The sequence below is a fragment of the Abramis brama genome, assembly GCF_963993115.1.
Source record: "Abramis brama genome assembly, chromosome: 21".
NCBI lineage: Eukaryota > Metazoa > Chordata > Actinopteri > Cypriniformes > Leuciscidae > Abramis > Abramis brama.
Window position 1 is genome coordinate 30,110,720 of NC_139983.1, and position 23,418 is coordinate 30,134,137.

At 39.8% G+C, this 23,418-nt stretch overlaps 2 protein-coding genes across 2 annotated transcripts in view; one reads left to right on the plus strand and one right to left on the minus strand.

The window, feature by feature from the left end:
• The window catches only part of jmjd1ca (jumonji domain containing 1Ca), a 78,394-nt gene extending 62,097 nt beyond the window's left edge, over positions 1 to 16,297 (plus strand). The window contains exons 9-27 of the mRNA XM_084097430.1: positions 152 to 1,932; positions 3,164 to 3,318; positions 4,918 to 7,466; positions 7,993 to 8,194; positions 8,591 to 8,820; positions 8,917 to 9,069; positions 9,710 to 9,799; positions 9,916 to 10,040; positions 10,337 to 10,436; positions 10,829 to 10,977; positions 11,079 to 11,369; positions 11,663 to 11,831; positions 11,941 to 12,031; positions 12,801 to 12,931; positions 13,015 to 13,137; positions 13,641 to 13,780; positions 14,084 to 14,290; positions 14,430 to 14,561; positions 16,060 to 16,297. Coding sequence (XP_083953556.1) covers positions 152 to 1,932; positions 3,164 to 3,318; positions 4,918 to 7,466; positions 7,993 to 8,194; positions 8,591 to 8,820; positions 8,917 to 9,069; positions 9,710 to 9,799; positions 9,916 to 10,040; positions 10,337 to 10,436; positions 10,829 to 10,977; positions 11,079 to 11,369; positions 11,663 to 11,831; positions 11,941 to 12,031; positions 12,801 to 12,931; positions 13,015 to 13,137; positions 13,641 to 13,780; positions 14,084 to 14,290; positions 14,430 to 14,561; positions 16,060 to 16,164 — 6,923 coding nt within the window. The 3' untranslated portion in view covers positions 16,165 to 16,297. The remainder of the gene's footprint in view (positions 1 to 151; positions 1,933 to 3,163; positions 3,319 to 4,917; positions 7,467 to 7,992; positions 8,195 to 8,590; positions 8,821 to 8,916; positions 9,070 to 9,709; positions 9,800 to 9,915; positions 10,041 to 10,336; positions 10,437 to 10,828; positions 10,978 to 11,078; positions 11,370 to 11,662; positions 11,832 to 11,940; positions 12,032 to 12,800; positions 12,932 to 13,014; positions 13,138 to 13,640; positions 13,781 to 14,083; positions 14,291 to 14,429; positions 14,562 to 16,059) is intronic.
• Positions 16,298 to 17,326: 1,029 nt separating this feature from the next.
• On the minus strand, positions 17,327 to 21,207 carry nrbf2a (nuclear receptor binding factor 2a). The gene is made up of 4 exons (XM_084097469.1): positions 21,061 to 21,207; positions 20,106 to 20,217; positions 19,947 to 19,987; positions 17,327 to 17,986 (listed from the first exon to the last, which is right to left on the minus strand). Exons 1-4 carry the CDS (start codon positions 21,088 to 21,090, stop codon positions 17,522 to 17,524), a joined length of 648 nt encoding a protein of 215 aa, XP_083953595.1. The 5' UTR covers positions 21,091 to 21,207; the 3' UTR covers positions 17,327 to 17,521.
• Positions 21,208 to 23,418: the final 2,211 nt, after the last annotated feature.

The window sequence follows — 23,418 nt, forward strand, 5'->3', positions numbered from 1 at the left end:
TTAAATTACATTTAGCTAGATTCATATTTATGGCATTAGCTTAATACGGAGTGCTTTTTTTTAATCAAAGTGTCAATGAGAATCTTAGATGTAGCTGTGTAGCTTTTTCTAAGTCAATATTCTTTATCTTGTTATATTTTTTTATTCCTAGATTCTTCTAAATCCAAAAACGGCAATGGTGAGAGAAAAAGGAGGAAAGAAGACGAGGAAAAAGATGACAAGCAGAGAAAGAGATTGAAGAGGTTGAAAGCAGGGAGTGTGTCCGACCTGTCTGAGAACAGCGATTCTGAAAATTCCAGCTGCAGAGTGCAGGATTCATCCTCGGATTCAGGATCAAAGAAACAGCTGAAACAGCGTTACACTTCAAAGAGGCCATTGGACTGTGAGGTTCACCCCTCCCATAAAGGTGGGGAACCTTCTCCCAGCCATTTAGGAGATAGTGAGACTCAGAAATTGAGAAAAACTCCTCCATCCGATTCTCCTAGTGCATCCTGCAATGGGGCATTCAGTAACACAGAGGCACAGGAGTGTGCTGCTGGTGTTAGTGGTGGAAAATCAGATGAGAAAGGTGATGGAGGAATGACAGAAACAGAGGACAGGAGTGAGGGGGCATCTCGAGAGGACTCAGAGGCTGTGTCTGCACTGCTGGCATCCCAAGAGAGTGAGCAGCTGGTCTCCATTGAAACCACATGTGTGCTGCTACATGCATCACCTCAGGAGTGTGAAGGAGCGGAGGGTGAGCACGAGATGTCAACAAATGATTCAGAGGTCAGAGGGTCAGAGTTCACCCACGCAGAGGCCAGGAGGTCAGAGTTTAACCAATCAGAGGTCAGGAGGTCAGAATTTCCCCATTCTGTGGCCATTACCACCAGCAATAACACTGCAGTCACAGTAGAAGAGGAGCCAAGAGTAGCACCTACTCGATCTCCTGTCAAACCTGGCAGCAAAAAGGAGGATGTGGATTCTAAACAGAGATGTTCTCCAGCAGCTGTGAATGCAGAATATGGACCTGTGAATTCTTTGGAAGCTACCCACAAGCGTAGTGTGCACGCCAGTCCTTGCTCCTCTCCCGAAATCATATCTAAAGCTCAGACTGTATGGGAGATGTCCAGACAGAAGCAGGGTGCATCTCTAGAGATGGGCCTGTTGAAAGAGGACACTCCTCTGCCTAAATCGATGGATAGAACTCTTAGCTGCCTTAAAATGGCACCCAATCCGAAAGTGAACTGCTCCACAACTCCAGTCCTGACTCATGCCCCTTCTCCATCCCCAAACCGATCCAGAACCCCTACACTTTCGCCTCCCGGTACACCTAATTGCACTCCCACTCCAGACAAGTCCACCAAAGGTCCCCTCATTGTGGACAGAAAGGATCCCTTCACTATATACAGAGACCCTGCGTTAGTCAGGGCGGAGCTTGAGGCCCATCCTACCTACATCCAGCCCCCTCACACTCCCCCAAACCCCAAACACCACCTAAAGACGCCATCTCCCTCCTCCAGCTCACCCAGCCTTACCCCTGCTTCCACCCACAGCAAGCTACTGAGTCCCTCCCCTCATCCTGCACATCTCTCGCCCATTCCCCTCCACTCCCAGCCTCCCCTCTGCTCCCTGAATACACCCCACTCAACCATCCCTCACCCGCACCTCCTTCCATCCCTCCTGCCTGCACTGCCTCCATCTGCAGCAATCTTGGCTGGACATCCTCGTATCGGAGCCCTGGGACTTCCTCACCATCCTTTAGCCCTTCCTGGTAACTCGTCTCTTCTGGGCCAGACCACTGGTGCAGCTTCTTTGGCACATCTTGGCCTCTATCCCCTCTTGTGGCCTCCTTTCCCCAATGGAGCCCATAACTACCCTGGACTGGGCCTGCAAGCATCCAAATGGACACACCCAGACGGCGCTGGCATCTCTGACAGCAACGTGAGGAGGGTAAGTGACTCCCAGATTCTGGAGTCAGTCATGATATTAAGCTTGGTCGGAGCTGTGGTACAAAGTGGGTTGCTCTGACACATAAAAATCTTGTGGGGACCTTGGTTTGAGGGCTCCTATGACTCCTTTGGGTGGCACAGTGGCTTAGTGGTTAACAGGAAGTCAGATGGTCTTTCTGTGTAAAGTTTGCATGCTCATGGGTTTCCTCCGAGGGCTCCAGTTTCCCCCACAATCTAAAGACATGGAGTGAACTAAATTGTCTGTAGATGTAACTTTAAATGCGTGTAGTGGGTGTCCAGGATGTTTCTCTGCCTTTGGTCTGAGACGCTTGGATAGGCATCCCCATGATCCTACATAGGACAAGTGGTTTGGAGAATGTGTGGATTATAGACTGTCATTTGAATAAATAAAAAAATTGGATTGGATTGGATTTTAAGAGTTTTATATTTCAAAAGGGTTGCAAACAATGCAGCAAGTTGTATTGGTAGCACATACCTGGTGTTATTCCTGAGTTGTTGTGTGTACAGATTATATTTGTGTAGGTACTTATGAGTTCATAGCTAAACCTCATGTTGTCACGGACACATTTAGATGAAGCGGAGCATGTCCCATGAGGTGTGCATGCTGGAGAGAGAGTTCCCCTTCTGCTAATACTGTCATAGACATAGTGGGTATTATCCTGACTCCTCAGAATGCCATGCAAGTCAATGATGCTTGTGTAATATCATCTGGTTTAGTTTTAAAGCCCAGAGAAAACATCAAGAGGCAGGTTATGGTATTATGGACGCATATTGCAGTAGGTTGTTTGCATTGTAACTGGCTGAATAGAGCTCTAGGGAACAAGAAACTGACAAAGAAAGCTACAACAAGAGATTAAAAGAATGATGAACTGAAAGAAAATCATCCAGGCAGAAGATTTATTTTTATAGTTTTATTTATATGGTATCAGGACATCCTTGAGTTGTCTGTAACCAGCTATTCATCTGTACATGTATTATGGATATAAACAAGATTGTGTTTATCAATGTGTGTGTGAGAGTGTACACTTGTTTACGCAAGTTCTCTTGTATATTAGGAGGGGATTGACTCATGTCCTTGCACATTGTGTATTCATTTATTTATTTTTTGTTTCCCTAAGGTTTGAAGTCCTTTGACTTCTCTAGATCGATCCAAAACAGATTCTATAAATATATTTGTCTGAAACTCTGTATGTTTGTCTATGTGGTAACAGAATCCCCCAAGCCCTTGGCATTCTCAACCCACCCCTGTTACTAATGCAGACGGTCAAGGGATGCAACCCCCACTCCCCATCCGACCCTCCAGTGCGGACCCTCAGAGAGCATCTAGGAGCACTCAACATTGCATGCCTTCCTCCAAAACCACAGAGTAAGTTTTCATCTCACTCCTGCACACACTTTTTGTTTGACTTCATATCATTGTTGTAATTAATTAGTTACATTCATATAGCGCTTTTCTGGGTACTCAAAGCGCTTTACATATGGTAGGGGGGGAATCGCCTCAACCACCACTAATGTGCAGCATCCACCTGGATGATGCAACTGCAGCCACATTGTGTCAGAACGCCCACCACACACCAGCTTATTGGTGGAGAGGAGACAGTTTATATGAAGCCAATCAGTATATATGGGGATGATTAGGAGGCCATGATGGACAGAGGCCAATTGGCAAATTTGGCCATGATGCCGGGGTTAAACCCCTACTCTTTTTCCGAAGGACATCCTGGGATTTTTAATGACCACAGAGAGTCAGGACCTCTGTTTAACGTCTCATCCGAAGGACAGACTCTTTGACAGTATAGTGTCCCCATGACACACAACCGCCTCTCACTCACTCGTCTCATTCGGTTGAATAGTAGTGCTTGTATTACACATGATTTTAGTCATTTCTGCAGGTTTCGCACACTCACACCAAAAGCATGCGCACCATTGATCTATATAAGTGGTGTTCTCATAAAGCTGCCTCTCAAACTGCTCGCAAGAAGCAAATTGACTTTTTTTTCATGGCTTTTTGCACTTAAACTGTCAAATACATACAAAATGATGTCAAAATTCCAGTCCTGCCGAGTATTCAGGTAAATACAAATAGTCTTGGAACGTAAATAGCTGAGAGAACTCATGTTGTGCAACAGTATATTGGATCTGTGCATAAGCTGACACCTGCTGCTGTCTGTCATGTCAATCAAAGAACAAAAGACAAAGAGAAAACACGTGCTGCTTTTGATTGAATAACTTTTAAAACTTTAATTGTAAGCATTAATCTGTATTTAATTTTTACAATGAAAACAATAACACAAGTGTTATTTTACATTTTGATTACTTTCATTTCTGTAGATTTTTTTTTTACCTGAATACAACAGTTAGACCCACCTGAAAAACTTAAAGCCATGTTAATTTCATTTGTCTCTTTATTCTATTGAATTTATTTGTGCTATTGTTTATAATTAGTTTATTTGTTCTTATTTTGTAAATCTAGTTCAGTGATACAAATAAAGCCTCCCTGTGCTGTGTGTAAGCTATTACAACAAAATTACCCAAATTATCAAAATATTATGAGATAATAACAAATTATCTGTATGTCAGTATACACTGCAGTTTTCCCCTTGGCATCGAAAATGGTATCAAATATCAATAGTTTTCAAGGTATCGAATCGAAGTTGGAAATTCCAGTATTGTGACAACACTAGTACCTTTAATTACAAAAGATTAATTTGCTGGGTGTTATTAATTTTCTATAAATGCTTATTGACTGCATTTAGAATAGAAATGGTGACGCGGGCTGTCTTAACCAAGATCTGACTGTTGAATTATTAAAACTCATATTACCAACCTGGGGTTTGCATTAATAGTGTGCATTAATTTTCAATTAACTTCCTATGGTCCATCATCAATTATATCTTACTTATCAGACATACTGACCCTTGCAACAAGCTTTTTCACATTCATTCCTGCTGTTCTTTTTTTCTAGAGAGCTGGATAGAAGAGCCGTCACCGAGAGCACAGTCATCCACACTCACTTCAAGTCTGAACAGGAGCGTGTCCGTGCAGCGATGGGCAAAAATGGGCTGACTTACTCCCCAGGTGCCCCTGAGTCACCTCCAAGTCGAAACAAACAGCCACTTGTTGTTTATGATCTCACAGGTGAGAGACCTAACCGCTACCAGGAAGAGAACCGGCGCATTCTTCTGGAGAGCAGTGAGGTGGCTCCATTCACTGCTAAACTGGGCTCGGATAGGGAACTGCGATACACTAGAAGTCCCACATCTGCCCTTCCTTCCAAGGAGAGGGAGAGCGAGATGGATAGAGAGAGAGACCAGGACCGAGAGAGAAATGTGCATGCATTCAGACATACTCTTCCTCCCCGGCCACAGTCGGCCCACCCCACCCCAACCCTCACTTCGAGCAGCTACTACACTTTGCCAGCCAGCAAAGAACTCTACGACAGGCTCAGTGCCAGCAACACAGTTGCCCCTGTCTTAACTTCCTCCAGCTCACAGTTCTCAATGAGAGCCAGACCTCCGCCTCTCATTAAACGCCACCACGAGAAAGAAGAAGGTCTCCTGGGAAAGATCACAGAGCAACTTGCACATAAAGCATCTTCCATGATGGCAGTAGATGTAGCGACTGTGGAGAGAAGGGGGCAAGGCTCTTCTCTCATTTCTGTTTCCTCTTGTCCTCGCAGCGTGCCTTTACTCCACCGTGCCCCTATTTTCCACCCTCCGGCACCAAACATTCTAGTTTCTAAAGACTCTGGACATGGCAGATTGTCCCCGCCAACTCTCACACCCATTCAGCCAATGAGCTTGTCTGGAAAAGGTCAGAAGCAACAGAGGCCACCCACCCTGTTACCTGAGCTCAAACATGTCACCTTAGATGGGAAAAGACCTGTGCCAGAGAAAGCAACGTCATCACAAGCCTGGGATACCCACTGGGGTGGAGTCATGTTTGACAGAGAGAAAGTAGGTGGTGGGCACACAACAAATGGAGGTGTAGTCAAACCACAGTCGGCCACTGCGTCAGTCATTGTACATACAACAAGTCACACACATTCTACAATAAATTACACGGTGTCTGACAGCTCAGTTTCCCGGGTGCAGTGCGGCCACATAAAGCCATTGGAAAGTTTGTCTAACCCACACTCTAAGGAGGGCAGTGTTCAGTATAAAAGAGGTGTCCTGTGGACCCCTATGGATACTGTTCACCCCATCAACATGACGACCCAAAAGGGAGACCTCAACACACCCATAAACATGACAACCAAACCTATTAACACAGCTCAACCGAGTCACGGAGTGACACACCCCTTAACAAATATGAATGCCACATGCTCTAGGATAGACCTTATCGCAGAACACTGCAAGAGGAGAGACGGTGGAGCCGTTCAAATGAAGATGGAGCCATCTCCCACCTCTTGTTGCACTTCTAGAGAATTCCCTCATCTGAAGAAACACAGAGCTGGACTAGCCACTGCTGAATCTAGACTTAACACACATACAATTCAGCCTCAACACACTACACATCCTTCAGATGTTTTGAAGCATACCTCTTACCTCTCAAATAGTAGGTATGGGACTTACACTACACTCGCTACACATACTGTGTGTTCTACACATGCTTCGGAAAGAGAAAAAGAGTCTGTATTCAACACTAGCACTTCTGAATGTCTCCGACTGGCATCAGGGACCTCTAGCCCTATACCAACAACCACACAAAGTTTGCTAACCAATGAGCAGATACCTGCTTTGGCCGTAACAAACCAGTCAACTCAATTCAGTCAGAACAACTACCATAAACTGAAAAAAGCCTGGCTGACCCGCCATTCTGAGCAAGATAGAGAAAGTATGGCCTCCCAAACACTAGATGGCACCAAGACAGCTGTAACTTTGACCAGCACAAGCTCCTCTGTGCCAATCAAACAGGAAGTGAATGGACTGGTGGATAATTGGTGCACTCAGGAGGACAAAGATCCCTCCTTAGACAGCAGAAAGTCCAAAATAATAGACAAGAAGCCTATTCAAGATAACAGGAAGTCTAGTTTAGAGGACAGGAAGTCTAATAGTAATGCTACAAGTTTCAATTCAGAGGACAAAAAATCTGTCAAAGCCACTGAGAAACCAGTGACCGCGGGCAAGAAGTCTTCCTCGGATGATGTTAAACCTCTCTTGGACAGAAATGGAAAGCTGGAAAGTAAGGAAGCCTTTGTGGAGGACAAGAAACCTAATGAAAGACGATCAACCTCGCTACATGTGAAGCCCGAGAGGGAGAAACAAGGCGAGAAACGCCCATTAGAGTCCAGCGGTGACAGCGAAAGTGGAGGAGACTCCGGCAATGAGAGTGAGAGTGGTGGATCAGGACGGAGGTTTAAACGGCAGTCTAAGTCCTCTTTTAAAATGAAGCCGAATGACAACCAGAAGAAGAAAGTAGACAAGGAACAAGAGGAAGAAGAGGAAGAGGCCAAACCCAATGGAACTTTGCAAAGTGCAAAGGATAAGCCTCAACAGAGGCTCGCTAACAGCAGTGAGTTTTCCCACCTGTGTAAATGCTGATGTATGTTCAGGCCTAAAGAAAATGTTAATAATTAGAACATCAAAACATTGTCATTGGTATTAAAGTGAAAATAACTTTCTTCTATAGAGAAAGTTTTTAGCATATAAACCAGTATAGACATAGTAAATGATATATAAAATGATATACCTAATATAGATTTTACTATATGATATTTAAAAAATATGTTTTTCTTTTCTTGTTTTTGTGTTTGAAATCAAATGTTGTTGTGTTGTAAGTCATCTCATACCTAATCGGTCTTTATAGAAGTTTGTTCTCAAATGCCTATTGAAAAAAATTAATCGGAATTGAATATACCTTTGCAGTATTCAATGTTGCACTCTATAGCAGCTCCTTTTAAGCATTAAGTCTTTGCCTAAATATCACCATGGCATTCAGAAAAGGGAATGAAGGCCATGGCTATTCAAATTATGCACATTCAAACTGATGCTGAGAATTCAAATGTGTACTCGTCTCAACTATGTTATTTCTGTCTCAGATGGCATCCCTCGCTCTGTGCTGAAGGACTGGAGAAAGGTTAGAAAGCTCAAGCAAACTGGAGAAACTTTCTTGCAAGACGACTCATGTTCAGAGGTCGGGCCCAACGTGCAGAAGTGCAGAGAGTGTCGCTTGGATCGCTCGCGTAAATCTCATGAGCCTGCCATCTCACCCGTCTTCTGCCGATTTTACTACTTCCGACGGTTTGTTTTTCTTGTTGTTGGCTACACTGTTCTTGGACATATGTGAACTCCCAGTGATGCACTTAATTTAGGTTTTATTTGTTTCATCATTGGTGCAATATACAGTGGAATCCAACTTTAATGATAGCATACACTCAAGTTTGCATAAAACCTGATAATCATATTATCCATGACTTGTGAATTTTTAATGGAAGCAAGAATATCTGAACTTTTGTAGTGTTCACATGGTAAATGTCACAAATCTCCTTATTTCAATAGTGATTAGTGTGAAGTTCGAAATGTTTTTTAGTCATATTGTCATTATTTCCTTGTTTAATTTTATTTTATTTATCCAATCGGCAGCAGTCGAACAGCACAATTTGTGCTTAACACTAATTCTTCCCATTCTCTCTTCAGTCTGTCGTTCAGTAGGAATGGCGTTGTCCGTGCGGATGGGTTTTCGGTGTCTGAGCAGACAGATGAGGAAGCGGTTACCGTGTGGATGGGGAGCTCAGAAGATGACGAGGACAAGAAGAGGAGAGAGATGGACCTTGAGATGTCAAAATCTGTCCTTGCGTTCATCGGAGACAAGTTCTGTCAGCTCATAAAGACAGAGGACATTGCATTCACCTGGGTCAAGAAAGACAGTACGTTTGTGTGGAATGATGGATACACAAAGTCTCTCATTTCTTGTCATTTTGTCTTTTTCACCTTGCCCTGATGTCTTTTCTCTCTTTTTCCAGCTCAGATCATGTGGAAGCGAGCGGTGAGAGGTGTGAGGGAGATGTGTGATGCGTGCGAGGCCACTCTTTTCAACATGCACTGGGCATGTCACAAATGTGGCTTTGTGGTTTGCATGGACTGCTACAAAGCCAGGGAGAAGAAGAAATCCAAAGGTCACTTGCAAATACATCACAGATTTTACTATTGATTTTAAATTTACCTACAAGATTCCCTTTTCTTTTCACCTCTCTGTGGAAGAAGCCAGCTTAGACCAACATGCTGGCCTAAGGTGGTTTACGCTGGTTTGGTCTAGCAGGTTAAAAAATTAGCTGGTATCACTTGCTGACATCTACAATGGTCTTGCTAACAGGATTCTAGTAGTCATGGAAAACCTTTAAAAAAAATGTTAAAGGAAATGTTAAAATTGTGATTTCCAGAATGGCAAAGGTGATGGAAATTATGCTAAAATTAACTTTTTTTTTTTTTTTTATATAGATTTATAAAATAAAATGTATATAGCCAATGTAATTTTTATTTTATTTTTAAGTATATATACATTTCTCTTTGTTCGTGCAATTTATATAACATGTTTTTAAAATCCTTACCTCGAAAGAGTGGAAAACTCAAGAAAAAGTGTGGGAGAACTGTTTTCATTAGTCATGTAGACCAAGGAAGTCTTAATGGTTACGGTAGTTAAAAAGACTTATGGTGCCATCAGCATCCAAAACATAACATATCCTGTTTTTTTTTTTCAGCAGGTTTTTTTTGGTTGTCTCTTTCCACTCAATTTATATATTTGTTTTTGTCATTCAGATAAGGAGATGTATGTCTGGGTCCGATGCGTGAAAAACCAGCCTCATGACCTGAAGAACCTAATGCCTACTCAGATTATACCTGAAAAAGGTAAGCATTGGTGTAGGTTTGTGTACTTTTTTGTATCTAATTATCACATCCTGTTCTTTGTTACCTTTGACTGTGCACCTGATAGTAAAAGTAGTGCATTGCCATCTTTTCATAAGTGTTGGTGGACATGCAGAGCTCTATGCACTCGATGAAAGAAAAGTTTGGAATCTCATCCTATTGTCCCTGCACTGACAACAAACCCCTCAACCCCAGCATGGCCACTACCAACGGACTCTCACCAGTAAGACTCTAACTTCACATGATGATGTATTTTATGGCAAGTCACAAAATTTGTGTAGCTCTACTTGCTTTAGATTTATATTTAGATTGATGCATTTGGCACTTTTATACAAAGCGACTTCGATTTTGCACTGAATGTAGACTTGATTAGTTCATGCATTTCCTGGGTATCAAACCCATGACCTTGGCGTTGCTAAAGCCATGCTGTATTGCTTAAGCTACAGGACTGTTTAGATGCATATAAAGCTGTATAGTTCAATGTATCAATATTTTATGTAAGTGTTTGTGTGATATCAGCTTTCAGACAGAGATCAAAGTGACTTCAAGAGCCGGCAGATCCCAGATCAGCAGAAGAACTCGCAGCATGTCACACTGAGAGCGCACACTGAGAGAAGAGGTAAGGCAGTGCCTACAAAAACACACCAAACCAAACAGATCATTCATTCATTTTGCACTTGCATCTCTTCCATTTAAATCTGAGTTTATTCCTAACCAGTCATGTCCACAACTAGCAATGCACAATAAGACGTTTTATTTGTTACTTTTCACAACTTGCAGGTAGCCCCTGCCGTCAAATAAATCTCATTGGTTCAAAATTTCTCCTTCACATAGTGTATTGAGCATCAAATATGTTCTGAGTGGCTTTTTTTTCTTTGCACAGCATTTTGTTTTCATTGAAAAATTATTAACTTCCTGTCGCACCTGGTTTTAACACAGTTGATGCATTCTGTGTATTTTCCGAAGAAAACACTCTTGAGATGAGTGGTTTTAATGTTCTTATTTATCCAGAGTGTGACAGTATGGAAGCTCACAGTAGGAAGTCCATGAGCTCCGAACAAGGATCAACATTGCGTGACCTTTTGACCTCCACAGCTGGGAAGTTACGTCTTGGGTCCGCTGGAGGTGCCTTTGCACCAGTTTTCAACTTGTCGGAACAGGTTTGATATATACATGATTGTTCTAAATGAGAATATAACCTGTTGATAACTAAACTAGGTTCATCACTTGTAACAAACTCTATTTATGCTCCATTCTTTAGGTAACCCAGAACACTCGCATGCCCAACATCCTGGATGACATCATTGCTTCTGTAGTAGAAAATAAGATTCCCGCTACAAAGATGGCCAGGACGGGGCTGAATCAGGATTTGCTGCCAGAGGAGGAGATGGGGCAGCGACCAGAGGGGGTGAAGCTTGATGAAAGCCCATTGGCTGATGCCCATACTGTTGTCCCTCACGATTGGCTTGGAAACCACCGGCTGCTTTGGCTCAAAAATCACCTTCACCAGGGCAACCAAATACTGTTCAAAGAGAACTGGACACAAGAGCAGGTTTGTATATCTTACGCTAGTGGAGTATTAACTATATCTCTATTGATACTAGGTGAGAAGGAGATTGACTTACAAGAGAAATGACAGGGAATTAGTTTTACATTCTGTAAAAATTAGGATTATGACATAGGATGAAACCTTATTTTAATTACTTAAAAATAACTTGCGTTGGGAATTTTGATATCGGTTGATTTTAACTGAACTTAGAAATGGCTTCTTGTGTGAACTTTTTTTTTTTCAAATATAAAAATAATCTTCATTCTGAAGCTGAAGTTTGTTTGATGTCTCTTTAGCCAGTGCTGGTGTCCGGATTGCACAAGAGTTTGAATGCTAATCTGTGGAAACCTGAGCACTTCAGTCATGAGTTCTCCAGCCTCCACAGTGACCTCTACAATTGCAGAGACGGGAGCGTCACAAACTCCAAGGTCAAGGAGTTCTGGGATGGTTTTGAAGATGTGTCAAGTGAGTGATCCAGTTTAGCATTTCTGCATTAATTTCTAATTTGCTGAATACGATTTTTGTTTGACTGTGAACTAAATGTTATTTGCATGCTTGTGTATGTGACCCATAGAGAGGCCTAAATCTGCTAAAGGGGAGTCAGTGGTGTATAGACTGAAAGACTGGCCATCAGGGGAGGAGTTTTTGGCACTCATGCCTGCCAGGTACTGCCACCCTTGGAAACGTTTGAAGCATATGTTGTCTTTCAGACCTCACTAGTATTTGCATAAAATACCACTTTGTTTTTTTTTCCACTTTTGCTAATGTGTCCTCAGTTTGAATACACTTTCACCTCTATTTGAATACACCTCTACTCAAGCTTAGAACTCAGGCATGCAGGAAGAGTGCAACAAGTACCAGAATTAAAAACGCATTCATTTTTCTAATTAAAGGGATAGTTCACCCAAAAATTTAAATTCTGTTATCATTTTCTCACCCTCAAGTTGTTTCAAACCGGTATGAATTTCTTTCTTCTGCTGAACACAAAAGAAGATATTTTGAAGAATGTTGGTAACCAAACAGTTTATGGTCCCCATTGACTTCCATAGTATGGGGAAAAAATACTATGGAAGTCAATGGGGACCATAAACTGTTTGGTTACCAACATTCTTCAAAATATCTTCTTTTGTGTTCAGGGTGAACTATCCCTTTAATGAGAAATGTGGGATTGCTTTTTATTTTGCACACATTTCCATCAGACTCTACATTATTTCTTGATTTGACCAAAAAAGTAAAGAAATTACAAGCCACATTAAACAACACAAGTATATTATATACATAATTATAGTCATCATTATTATAAGTATAAGCAGAAAACATTTTAATTGTATTGCTTGCTAAGTTACTTAAATACTTTTGACATAAATCCTTATAAAATGTTTTTTTATTTTGTATTACATTGCTTTTATTCCATATCTTGTGTGCACATCTCAGATATCATGATGTGATGAAGTCTTTGCCGGTACCAGAGTACACAGACCCAGAGGCTCATCTGAACCTGGCCTCACATCTGCCCTCCTTCTTCATTCGACCCGACCTTGGTCCTCGCCTCTGCTGTGCCCACGGTGTTCTTTCTTTCCTGTAGTCACTGACAGTACTGTTGTGCTCTTTGTTATGCAATGGACCTTATGTTCCTGTTTTTTTTCAGGTATAACAACATGTCCAGAGCAAGATTTTGGGACCAGTAATCTACATGTTGAAATCTCAGACACCATGAGTATTCTGGTATATGTCGGGGTGGCCAGAGGGAACGGAGCCCCATCCAAAGCAGGTACTTCCAAGTAAACATGACATTGTGAGGCTGAATGACAGACATTTTCCTCTTAAATATTGATTTGCCTTTGTAAGTTTGCATAAACATTACATTATTTAACAGTAAAATGTATTGCTTTGTAAGGGAGGTTGATTTGAATGCAGAAACATCCTGCATTTGGAGTTTAAAAATAAAATGACTCAATAGTTGCACATCGATACAAAATCATTCTTTGACTACCTGTAACCTCATTGCTACCATAATGTCTCTTTTAATGTTGATAATGTTGATAAATAAGGAATAAAAATGTTTCTTATTTAAAAGACTCACGCTTGAGATTTTCCACTCAGGCTTAGAGCAGTATACTTGCGTGTTTACAGAGTCTTGGCAATTGCTAAAATAAAAACTTTATTGGCGTCCTTTAAAATGCCACCATGAGAGTTTTTAAAGGAATATTGTGAACCATAACGTGTGTGTGAAAGACTGCATTCATTTGGTTGTTAAACCCTTTTATGTGTTAGGTGTATTGAAGCTATTGGAGGGGGAATTTCTGGATGAGAGTGTAAAGAAACGATTGAAAGACCCTAATGAGATGCCAGGTGCTCTGTGGCACATCTACATGAGTAAAGACCTACAAAAGATCCAGGAGTTCCTACAAAAGGTATCACAATACTTGATCATGTAAAGCTTATGACCTTATGTACTTATAGGTAAGGAATGAGTTGCCCGAACGAATGCAGTAAAGTATGGTGTGCCACAAGGCTCTGTCTTGGGCCCTTTGTTGTTCTCCCTCTGCATGCTCCTGAATCATGCCATTTGCTTGCATTGCTATGAAGACGACACAGCTCTGTATTTCCTCTAGATTTAATTGGCTCACTAAACACTTTATAGTTATATTGCTGCTTTAAAAGACACCCCTCCCCCAGTCATTGAGGATATGATATTCATGCTCTTGTGTGTGTAGGTTGGTGCTGAGCAGCAGACTGAAGCAGATCCAGGGACAGACTCAGACTCGGAGTGGGACGGTGATGCCGACCCCCTGCGTGAGGGAGGCTGGTATCTGAGCCCCAGGCTGAGACAGAAGTTACAGGAGGAATATGGCGTAGAGAGTCGCACACTCCTCCAGTTCCATGGAGATGCTGTTATCATCCCGGCTGGAGCTCTGCACCAGGTACTTTACCACACTCACATTTCCAGCTACATCCTCCTAAAGCAATCTGTCCTGTGCTTTTGGGAATGATGGCTGGTTTCTTAAAGCTGTTAAACCACCAGGCATTCATTATTAAGCATTTCACGCTGTGTCTTTGTAGGTGATGAATCTGCACAGTTGCATCCAAGTGAATGTAGACTTTGTGTCCCCTGAACACGCACACAACTCCTATTATCTAACTCAAGAGCTCCGCCCTCTCAAGGACCAAGTGAACTATGAAGACAAACTCCAGGTACCTCCATCTTCCTAATGTGACCTTTCACATCGTTAAATTTCCATTTCTACTGCATCATGCTGGTAATCTCACCAACAGTGAAATCCTATTGTTCCAAAATCATGCTTTGCATAACTGTATGTTAGTGGCGTTGTGCCTCACAGCATTTTTAATTCATTCTTTTAAAGTCTGACTTAAAGGGTAACTCTCGCCAAAATGCAATCTAGGGTCTTTTTGTTAATCTACCCGAGGCAAACTTTCGTTTAAAAGCATAATTAGAATGGAAACGCCACTTTTAAGTTTGACCGTATTTTCGTTTACGGTCAAATAGCCTTTTGAATGGGAGTGCTTGGGGCACGACTATGATAGCATCAAAAATCGCTATTTTTAAAACACTAAGAAGGCTCGACACAACATGAAACTTTGCTTGAAGTATCACCAGAGGCTCTACACATGAACTCCAGCATTGAGAACATCTGCCGGCATTTTGACAGTCAAAAATAGTCGATCTCCGAATGCAACATAACAGGGATGAGAGTAAAGATGGAAAGCTCCTAAAGCTTAGTTCCATATAAATTCACAGATAATTTGTTGTTTTGTTGTTAGTGAATATCAATATTGACCTTGTATTTGAAAAAGGATCCTCATATAAGAAACAATACTAAAATTCAGAGTCAGTTCATTCACATTCGGAGATCGACTATTTTTGACTGTCAAAATGCCGGCAGATGTTCTCAATGCTGGAGTTCATGTGTAGAGCCTCTGGTGATACTTCAAGCAAAGTTTCATGTTGTGTCGAGCCTTCTTAGTGTTTTAAAAATAGCGATTTTTGATGCTATCATAGTCGTGCCCCAAGCACTCTCATTCAAAAGGCAATTTGACCGAAAACGAAAATACGGTCAAACTTAAAAGTGGCGTTTCCATTCTAATTATGCTTTTAAATGAAAGTTTGCCTCAGGTAGATTAAGAAAAAGACCCAAGGCTGCATTCTGGTGAGAGTTACCCTTTAAGGCTGGAATATATTATTATATGATTTTTGCTGCTATTTACAGTTTGAAGGAGTTGAACCAGATTTTGGTCACTTGGGAGTTGACCGATTGCACAGAAAATCACATAGTGTAGGATGGGCACAGACTCCTATTTTCTAGCTTCAGACAATGATTACATCCAGAGGATATCAAACATTTGATATTTAAAACATATTGTTATCATCTGCCATGTGTCTTATTGCAATGTGAGTTAGAACAAGTTTAGAATCATTTAGTGTATGATGTCCAGTTTTCCTTCTGTAACCATAGGCAAGTGTATGATGCCTACTTGCCTAGTGTTTTAAATCTGTTCATAAGTTGTATAGTGTATTTGCAGCCTTTAGTAATAAGAGGCATGATGTAGCCATAATTGCTATTACAGTTTTACATTCCCTGATTGTGATACTTACATTTTTCGTAATCCAGTCTAATTAGGCACAAGTAAAATCTGATTCCACAATATATTTTCATCCCTCTTTATTGTTCAGGTGAAGAACATCTTTTATCACTCTGTGAAGGATGCTGTGGCCACATTGAGGAAGCATTTAAAGGAGAAGAACACAGACGAGGTAAAACAGGAGGAGGAGTCCTGACAGTGCATCTCCTCCTCTGTCCAAACCCTTGGAGCATAAAGACAATACCAAGATTCTCCAGGAAAGGAAAGAGCATCCGTGCTTAGACTTGATTTCAACAAAATGGGCCACTCTGCAAGATTCTGTGACTTGTCATTTTCTTCTCTTTGATTTTATTCTCATTGTTTGACCTTCCCCGCTGTGTCTTCTTGCATGGACAGGAAGTGAAGTAAGTGGTACAGCAAACAAGATGAAAGTAGTGCTCTCCAGACAGGTGCAATGAGAAAAAAAGCCTCTAATTGAAAACAATTAGAAAGAAAAACACTGGCAAATACATGTTTTTCCAAAGGTGATACCGATCCGTTACACGTTCTTCATCAGTAGTTCTTGCACTGCGAAGTGTTCACCATGCTGTGTTTCGGACAGTTGGAGAGAGCAGAGATTCTAGCGCAATCATTGCAGCATTCCATCACATCAGCAGCTGCCAAACTGACAGGTTTTATTATGTTTGAACAACATTAAATTATTTACAGTTTGGCAAATATTCACTGTGCAGAGGGAGAATATTAAAGAAGTTGCAGTTTATTCTGTGTTTGTTTGAAAAAAGGTCTTGTGAAATTTTCAGCTGAAATGTAATATGTAAATAGCAGAATATACATATATAAATATATATATAAATATATATATTAATTATGATTTTCTATAACATGGTGTGCTTTATTTGCTGTACGTGTTGTTTGCTACTGTATGTACATTGAAGTTAAAAGAAATGTTTTACATTTTCCATTAAAAATGGAATAATCAAAATGTATTTGTCTTTCAACTGTTTACGTGCTCCATTAATATCCATTAAAAAAACTATTAAAGATTATTCATTCAGTTTTTTAGGTTTAAATTAAAGGGATAGTTCACCCAAAAGTGATTTACTTATTCAGGTGTTGATTTAATGCCGTATGACTGTTTATTGACTGCATGTTTATGAGACTGTATTCGCCAGCTAAAAGTCCGTTTCACTTCACTGCTCTCACATACGCTTTTAGAAAGTGTAAAACGAAGTAGAATGTAGTTTTTTAGACAAATACTGCTCAATTCTGACACATGTCAATAATATGGCTTAAAGTCATAAAGCATTTTACATCTGTGATGACATTTCAGATTGAATCAGGAATATTCAACAAGAAAAAGTGTTTTCCTGTTTATTCAATTACATGTTCAATAAGACAAGGAACATTTATCTATTAACAAAAGTAAATAAATAGGGTCAACTTTCACCCAAAACAACTCTAAACTGACTGAAGTTCATGCTTTCAGTGGCTGCTCTCATGCCAGGTGATTCACCACTGCTCAGAAGTTTGAGGTAGTGTAGGTGTATGCAGGTCTAGCTGTCATTTGCCATCTCCAACAGTAGCTGGATCTGGTTCTGGAGGTCAGAGGGCACGTGCAGGAGCCTCATACCCAGCGGTGAAGGTTGAGCTAGAGAAGCTGTGAGGCTCTGATGCTCCTCATAAGGGTCTCTCCTCAGACTAGCATTCTCTGCCTTCAGTCTCTGGTGTTCCTCCATCAAGCGCTTGTTCTCCACGAGCAGGACAGCCATGAGCTTCCACAGGTCAGCGATGGCCGTGCTCTGCTCTTCCAGTCGAGTCTTGTCATCTTTGGCAGCCTTCCAGCCGAGCGGAGGACTTTGCACGACTGTTTGACCGGGACACTGTGTTATCAGGGACGAGCTGTGTTTTGAAGAGCTGACCACGATCTTTCCTTTGAGTTTAGCCTGTTTGCAGCTCATCTTGATCTGCCGCTGCTGTTGGAGATGTCTGTCTCTCTGGAGCTCTAAAGACAGCCGTACCTTGATGTACATCAAAATATGGTTAAAACGACTGTACTTTAAAACAATGCCTACACTCTGAAAAGAAAAGGCACATACATGTAAAAGAACGTTCATTGTAGCTTGTACCTTTTTGCCATTTCGTACTTTTTTGTACAGTACAAATTCAGGAGAGGTACATTTCTATAGGCATGAGCCTTAAAAATGACGACACATTTCCATCTGTTTTATGCGCATTTTGGGATATCAGATATAATATAAGACGACGTGCAGTCTTTAGAGTCCTTGTTAGCGCGCGCGCCTCCCACGCCAGAGAGACAGCATCTCAAAATTTGCTTTGATCATTCTGAAATACCTGAGCCAAAGTCTGTTATCAGAATAAACTGGTGTAATTCCCTCCCAAAAGCGTCTGGATTCCCAAACACCAGCATCCGAACGCAAGAGAACATAGCCGCGTTTATTGTGTTTATAAGGTATTTATGATCTAAGAAAAAAAGAGCCACACTGGCTTCACTGATTGCAAGTTGCAACAACTTCCATTTTTATTTCAAACAGGAAGTGACGATTTTGTTCTCTTGAGCACATGGGATGGAAACGCTGTTTTATTCGCAAATATTTAATGCAATTTTCCAGTTGTGTTAGAAAGTTAAATTCGCAACTCTTCATAAAAACATGGTTGTAAAAAAAAAAAAAAGTATTACTGTCCAGCTTTCGTTTTTCGTTCTTTTCTCCATTTTTAAGGCTTTTAAGGTGATGTTGATATCAAACCTGTCAAAAATTATGATACATGTAAACAATAGCAAAATAAAAAAGACAGTGAACAGAACAATTGCAAGTGGTTGACTGGAACTACTATGGTTGCTGCGTTATAACAACTAAATAAGTGTTTTTGAATAACAAAATGAAGCAGATTAATCTTAAAGCACTAATAAAAAGTAACATTTTGGTTATGATGTGGATTGTCGCTGTTGCAGCACTCCAAAACAACATTTACACCTTCAGCTTTAGGTACAATATTTGTACCAGGAAGTTGGTAAAAAATAATTTTTACTTTAAGTAATTTTTACTTTTTTACTTTAAAAATAATAGAGCTTACTTTTATTCAATAAAGAGGTATTACACTGATCCAATGATTACATTGTTACAAAAAAAAAAAAAAAAAATCTATTCAGAATCCTGAAGAAATGTATCACAGGTTCCACAAATAATATTGAATAATTTGTTGGAAAAGTATAAAATCAGCATATTAGAATGATTACTGAAGGATCATGTGACACTGAAGACTGAAGTAATGATGCTGAAAATTCATAAAATAAATTTAATTTTAAAACTTATTTTTTATAATTGTAATAATATTTCACAATATTAATGTTACTGTATTTTTTTATCAAATAAATGCAGCCTGGGTGAGACTTTTTGTTAAAAAACATCAAAAAATAAAAACTTATTGACAGTAATGTGAGTCTTTACTAATATCTATAAGTATGCCGACGTGGAATCTGAGACCATCCGTATCTTTGCCCTAAAGTTGGTCCAGATCCCATGTGGGTCAGTCTACAGGTTACAATATTTTTAAATATTAGGCTATTAGGCTTTTTTAGACCTAATCAAACTAATTGAAATCACATGGTGGGTCAGATTGTAAGCCCTTCATCAAATGTGTCCAGCATTTGCCTGAAGAAGACCCAGCAGGGTCGAAACGTTGCCTTTTTATTAAATATGGGAGTTTAAAGGAGTGTTGCGGACATAACATTTTTTTCATTTCAGTCTACAAGTTACACATATTTACAAAAGAAAAGTTTGAGATTTTTGTGATATACTCAACTATCACCATGCCTCATAAACTATATTTGAACATTATAAAATCCATTTAAAAAGTGAAAGACAGGACAAGTAACTGTCAAAGACACTTAATACGTAGGTTTATACGCAAAGGCCGACGGTTGGAATGGAGTCACACTTGTCATAAACCTCGTCGTACCTGTTCAGTGTGTGTGGTTGAGAAGGCCTTGTTCAACAGTTCTGAGCAGAGAGAGACACAACGGACACGTTAGTTTACTCTGTCATTTATCTTCCTGTAACCTTGCCAGTTCTTCATGTGTGGATTATCTGGAGAACTCAGTGGGCTTCATTACTTTACCTGCTGCTTCAATATGGCATGAAATCGCCTCTTCATACTTCTCTTTCGCCACCAGCTGATCTGCCTTTCGGCCGTAATGATGGGCCTGTAGTAAAGACAGCTGCCATGTTTTCTGGGGAAAGAGGGTTACAGGATTTAAATAATTATGTCCCACTTTATATTAGGTGTCATTAACTATTATGTACTCACATATAAAAAAAAAGAAGTTAGGTACAATGTACTTATGGTGTTCATGTATTGCAAAACACTTTTGCTGCTATTGCGGTGGGAAAAGATTGAAAGCAAGATTTGGTGAATGTGGTGTATTCTCAGGAGCTAGTAAGTCATGTGATGTGTGTATGTTTGAACCTGAGTATCAGTGAAGTGTGCTTGAAGGCATTTGCTGGTTGTTTGCCTTGTTAACACACAACAGTGAATATATATATATATATAGCCTATTATAACAAGTGATTTACAAGCAAATTTTAAAAGGTGTGTTACAGGTTTTCAGAACAGCACAAGGGTTAAATGTTATACAGTTGTAAAAGTGTTCAATATCAAAAGTGTTGATGCTTGAGTCGTAAAACAGTGACTATGGAATCCAAACTATACCACGTGTCAGTCAAAACATTTCATAACTCTTAAAAGAACATGCGTTACTGAAAGCCAGTTATGATTTTGGAAATATTGAACAATCGTCACAATATTTAGCTTTTTTTAATTTATTATTATTTAGTTTATTTATTTACTAGGTCTAAATAAGCTATTGACATATGGCTCTTATAAATTAACACTTGTTAATCACATTAAAAGCTTGAAGTGGGACATATTGTGCGTATTTAAAATTTTAAACGTCAAGCCCCAACTGAAAAACTTTTTTGTTTTGTTTTTGTACGTTATTTTATCTTTATTAACTCCAGTTACCACAAGTTGCCAGAACATTGTATAGAGTTATACAGTGATACATATCACTTACACGATTTAGAGGGCCGTCCATTACTTCCATTTCTGTTTCATCCCCTGGTTTGACAGATTTAACTATGTTTAATTCCTTAATTTCTCGCCACAGAAACAGCAGCGGTGAGTGGACTGACACCTTGCGCAACTCCACGCGCGCGTGCTTGTGTGTGGTGACCTTTACGGTCTATGGCAGTGACGTCAGATCGGAAGCCGGACTCCACAGTGTATGACGCCATCTCCTGGACAACACCGGTGCATCACTTATATCAGACAAACTGAGGAGAAAATACTATTGCGTGCGTAAATATTGTGGAATGCTTGGTTTGTAGATGAGCAGCAGTGCATTACGAGGCTTTGCGTCACATGGAGGCTATAAATGGATCGTTCTCACGACATAATTAACAAGAAAAATCACAGATGCTACTGTACTCAATGTCGCAATCACATCTGATACATCTATATATGGCCCAGTTTCACAGACAGGGTTTAGATTAAACCAGGATTAGGACTTAGTTCAATTAGTTGATATGTAACGTGTCTTAGAAAAAAAACATTATTGCATCTTGAGACAAAACAATGACACTGACATGTTTTAAGATATATTAGTGCAAGTTGCTTTCAGTTAAAACAGCTCAAACATTCATTTTAGTCTGGGACTAGGCTTAAGCCTTGTCTGTGCAATAGTCAGTACAAAATAGTAATTTTTAAACAAAAATATTGTGTTGTCAGCCAATTTGCATGTTATATTGACATTCAAACGTTACATTTCAAGCTCAGTATTTTAACTTGGGTGAAAATGCAGTGATCAGTTGTTTGCAGATTTTCTTGGCACTAAATTTTGATCTATTCAGAATTCATTCCAAACATACTGTAACAAGGCTGAAATAATGTAACGTTTATGGCTAGAGACAATAATAATTACTTAAGGGTAGTTTAATTATTCAACTGTTCCGGGGGTCTATTTTCGGTAGCACTTTAATTTAAAGTTAAGAGGTCAGAGGTCACTCTTCAACTCGACTCGCGTACAGCCATTATCAGAAGCCAGTCATTATGGTTAATAAAGTCATAAATATTATATTATAATATTATATTACATAAAAATTAGATATTTTTCTTACAAAAACGCATCGCTTCACTTCAGAAGGTCTTTATTACCCCCCTGGAGTCGTATGAATTACTTTTTATGATGGATGGATACACTTTTTTTGGGCTTCAAAAATCTAAGGTACCATTCACTCCCATTATAAAGCTTGGAAGTGCCAGGATATTTTTTAGTATAACTCTGATTGTGTTTGACTGAAAGAAGAAAGTCATATACATCTAGGATGGCTTGGGTGAGTAAATTATGGGATCATTTTACTTTTGGGTGAACTAACCCTTTAATGTGATGTCGTTACACGTTACTACATGTGCTTAACAGTATATTATGCAAAATTACAAGTAGCTAACCCTAAACCAAATCCTAACCGTAACTCTACAGTAAGTACATGTAGTTACTTAATATTACTCAGTACTTATCTGGAGTCGGTACAATGTAACTGTCAACTTAAAATAAAGTGTAAGCCTATTTTCTGTTTAGACTCTTTTCATCTGATATCATTGATTCTGTAATAACACATTGTGATAGGTTGATTTGGATGTTTTATTGGATCTGTAGGCTGGTGTACTCCAGCGTGTGCACATTGGGGGTGGATGTTTTGTCTTTAACCATTCAAAGAGTCATCTGTGCAATATCTGCTGGCAGAACAGCTGAAATAAGACATAACATGAACAATAACATCAAATCAGTTCAAGTCCCGTCATTTGTTATAATACTCAAATACACACCACCATCACACAGATGAAGCACATAAAGTCATGGAAAACGAGAGCGATAGTGGTATTTCAGCTGGCCCATGTTGATTTTCCATCTAATGATCCACGCTCCCCATCCTCTCCCTGCTGCTGCTTTCTGTCTTTGTTTCTTGGTGATGACATGGGCAATACCATCAAACTATAGGGCTTGGTCATCCATCTTCCTGCTCTTTCCTCCTACGCACGGGGAATTTCGCGTGATGGGGGTTCACTGATCCCTGTGAAAAACACAACTGGAGCTTCTTATCCAGGAATACTTGGCGTGGGTTATTATTGCATGCTATACATCTGCTTAGAAGTTCTTGAAATTACTCGTCAGTTAATCAGATATAACTGTAAAATTGCATTTAATGAATACTTATATTAATAAAAAAAATATTAAATATTTAAAATGCATATTAAATTAATTTAAAATACTTAAATATTAAAATAAATAAAAATGTTGTCTTGGTAACTTACAGAAATATACCTTTTAAGTTGTAAAATACTAAAACTAATTTTAAAATAAATTGAAGCTAAA